Genomic DNA, 1,973 nt, shown 5'->3' with positions numbered 1-1,973 from the left:
ACATGCTAAGTTTCATTGAAATTTACTATTTTTATTGTTATTCGAGTATAGATGTTGCAGACAACTGAATCAGAATTGATTTGATTTCAATCATTTTAATTATCGCAGCAGAAATATTTTAAATAGTTTAAGTTAATGTGCATTAACGCATACCGTTTTGTTACGTCTGGTCGTGTTGTAAAGCTCTGGCCTGTCGTCTTCAAGGTCAAGAGTCAACAATACTCAACATTATTAATCACGAATATTTAAGATAAAAAAAAAACAACTTTTAATTGGCCTATACCAAGTAAACATATTAAAACTATAAGATGTGACCTAAAAATGTGTATGTTTTGAAAAAGGTTAAATAACGCATCCATAAATTTCAATTTTAATACGTAAACTTTTTATAGAAATACATGAACCTTAGATAAACTCCTAATGGTAGCAGGGGAGGAAAGTAGAGCTCTGGTAAGTAACTAAGTAACTCTGTTGTTGAACGTAGTGCCTCATAGCTCCCATGCAGTTCAAGTGACTCTTCAGTTGTCTCCATTCATCTCTTGGACACTCTTGTAAGCCATGCCTCACTGTTTCCTCTGCCTGCCTCACTGTTTCCTCTGCCTGCCTCACTGTTTCCTCTGCCTGCCCCACTGTTTCCTCTGCCTGCCCCACTGTTTCCTCTGCCTGCCCCACTGTTTCCTCTGCCTGCCCCACTGTTTCCTCTGCCTGCCTCACTGTTTCCTCTGCCTGCCTCACTGTTTCCTCTGCCTGCCCCACTGTTTCCTCTGCCTGCCCCACTGTTTCCTCTGCCTGCCCCACTGTTTCCTCTGCCTGCCCCACTGTTTCCTCTGCCTGCCCCACTGTTTCCTCTGCCTGCCCCACTGTTTCCTCTGCCTGCCCCACTGTTTCCTCTGCCTGCCCCACTGTTTCCTCTGCCTGCCCCACTGTTTCTTCTGCCTGCCCCACTGTTTCCTCTGCCTGCCCCACTGTTTCCTCTGCCTGCCCCACTGTTTCCTCTGCCTGCCTCACTGTTTCCTCTGCCTGCCCCACTGTTTCCTCTGCCTGCCTCACTGTTTCCTCTGCCTGCCCCACTGTTTCCTCTGCCTGCCCCACTGTTTCCTCTGCCTGCCTCACTGTTTCCTCTGCCTGCCCCACTGTTTCCTCTGCCTGCCCCACTGTTTCCTCTGCCTGCCTCACTGTTTCCTCTGCCTGCCTCACTGTTTCCTCTGCCTGCCCCACTGTTTCCTCTGCCTGCCCCACTGTTTCCTCTGCCTGCCTCACTGTTTCCTCTGCCTGCCCCACTGTTTCCTCTGCCTGCCCCGCTGTTTCCTCTGCCTGCCTCACTGTTTCCTCTGCCTGCCCCACTGTTTCCTCTGCCTGCCTCACTGTTTCCTCTGCCTGCCCCACTGTTTCCTCTGCCTGCCCCACTGTTTCCTCTGCCTGCCCCACTGTTTCCTCTGCCTGCCTCACTGTTTCCTCTGCCTGCCCCACTGTTTCCTCTGCCTGCCTCACTGTTTCCTCTGCCTGCCTCACTGTTTCCTCTGCCTGCCCCACTGTTTCCTCTGCCTGCTTCACTGTTTCCTCTGCCTGCCCCACTGTTTCCTCTGCCTGCCCCACTGTTTCCTCTGCCTGCCCCACTAGTTGAAGCAGGAATTGAAAAACCCCAGCATGTCATTTATAAGGAAGTTCTTTAAGTCTATGGAGCTGAAATAACTGTCATGTCATTTGGATAGCTAGCATCGGAACTCATCAGTATGCTTGCATTACGCTTTTCAAATAAACAATTATACTTGATAGCTACTTTGTACAAATGTCGTCATAGATCACCAGTAGTTTAGAGGAAGGATTATGCATATAAATGTTGGCCATTCTGAGATTTTTGCATTCCACAACATTGTGTGTGTATGTTAGAGGGTATTAGTTCATCTTCTAAAAAGTGTGAAATAGTTTTGAAACTATTTTGTGGTGTCTGGACAGATGGTACTCAAGTACAC

General features: G+C 47.9%; 1 protein-coding gene across 1 annotated transcript; it reads right to left on the bottom strand.

The window, feature by feature from the left end:
• Positions 1-532: 532 nt before the first annotated feature.
• Positions 533-1,654, bottom strand: LOC129928520 (spidroin-1-like). Its single transcript, XM_056043145.1, has one exon. It carries the CDS (start codon positions 1,652-1,654, stop codon positions 533-535), a length of 1,122 nt encoding a protein of 373 aa, XP_055899120.1.
• Positions 1,655-1,973: the final 319 nt, after the last annotated feature.

This window comes from Biomphalaria glabrata, chromosome 10 (assembly GCF_947242115.1).
Source record: "Biomphalaria glabrata chromosome 10, xgBioGlab47.1, whole genome shotgun sequence".
NCBI classification, from domain to species: Eukaryota; Metazoa; Mollusca; class Gastropoda; family Planorbidae; genus Biomphalaria; species Biomphalaria glabrata.
This window is presented reverse-complemented; position numbering and strand designations above follow the sequence as displayed.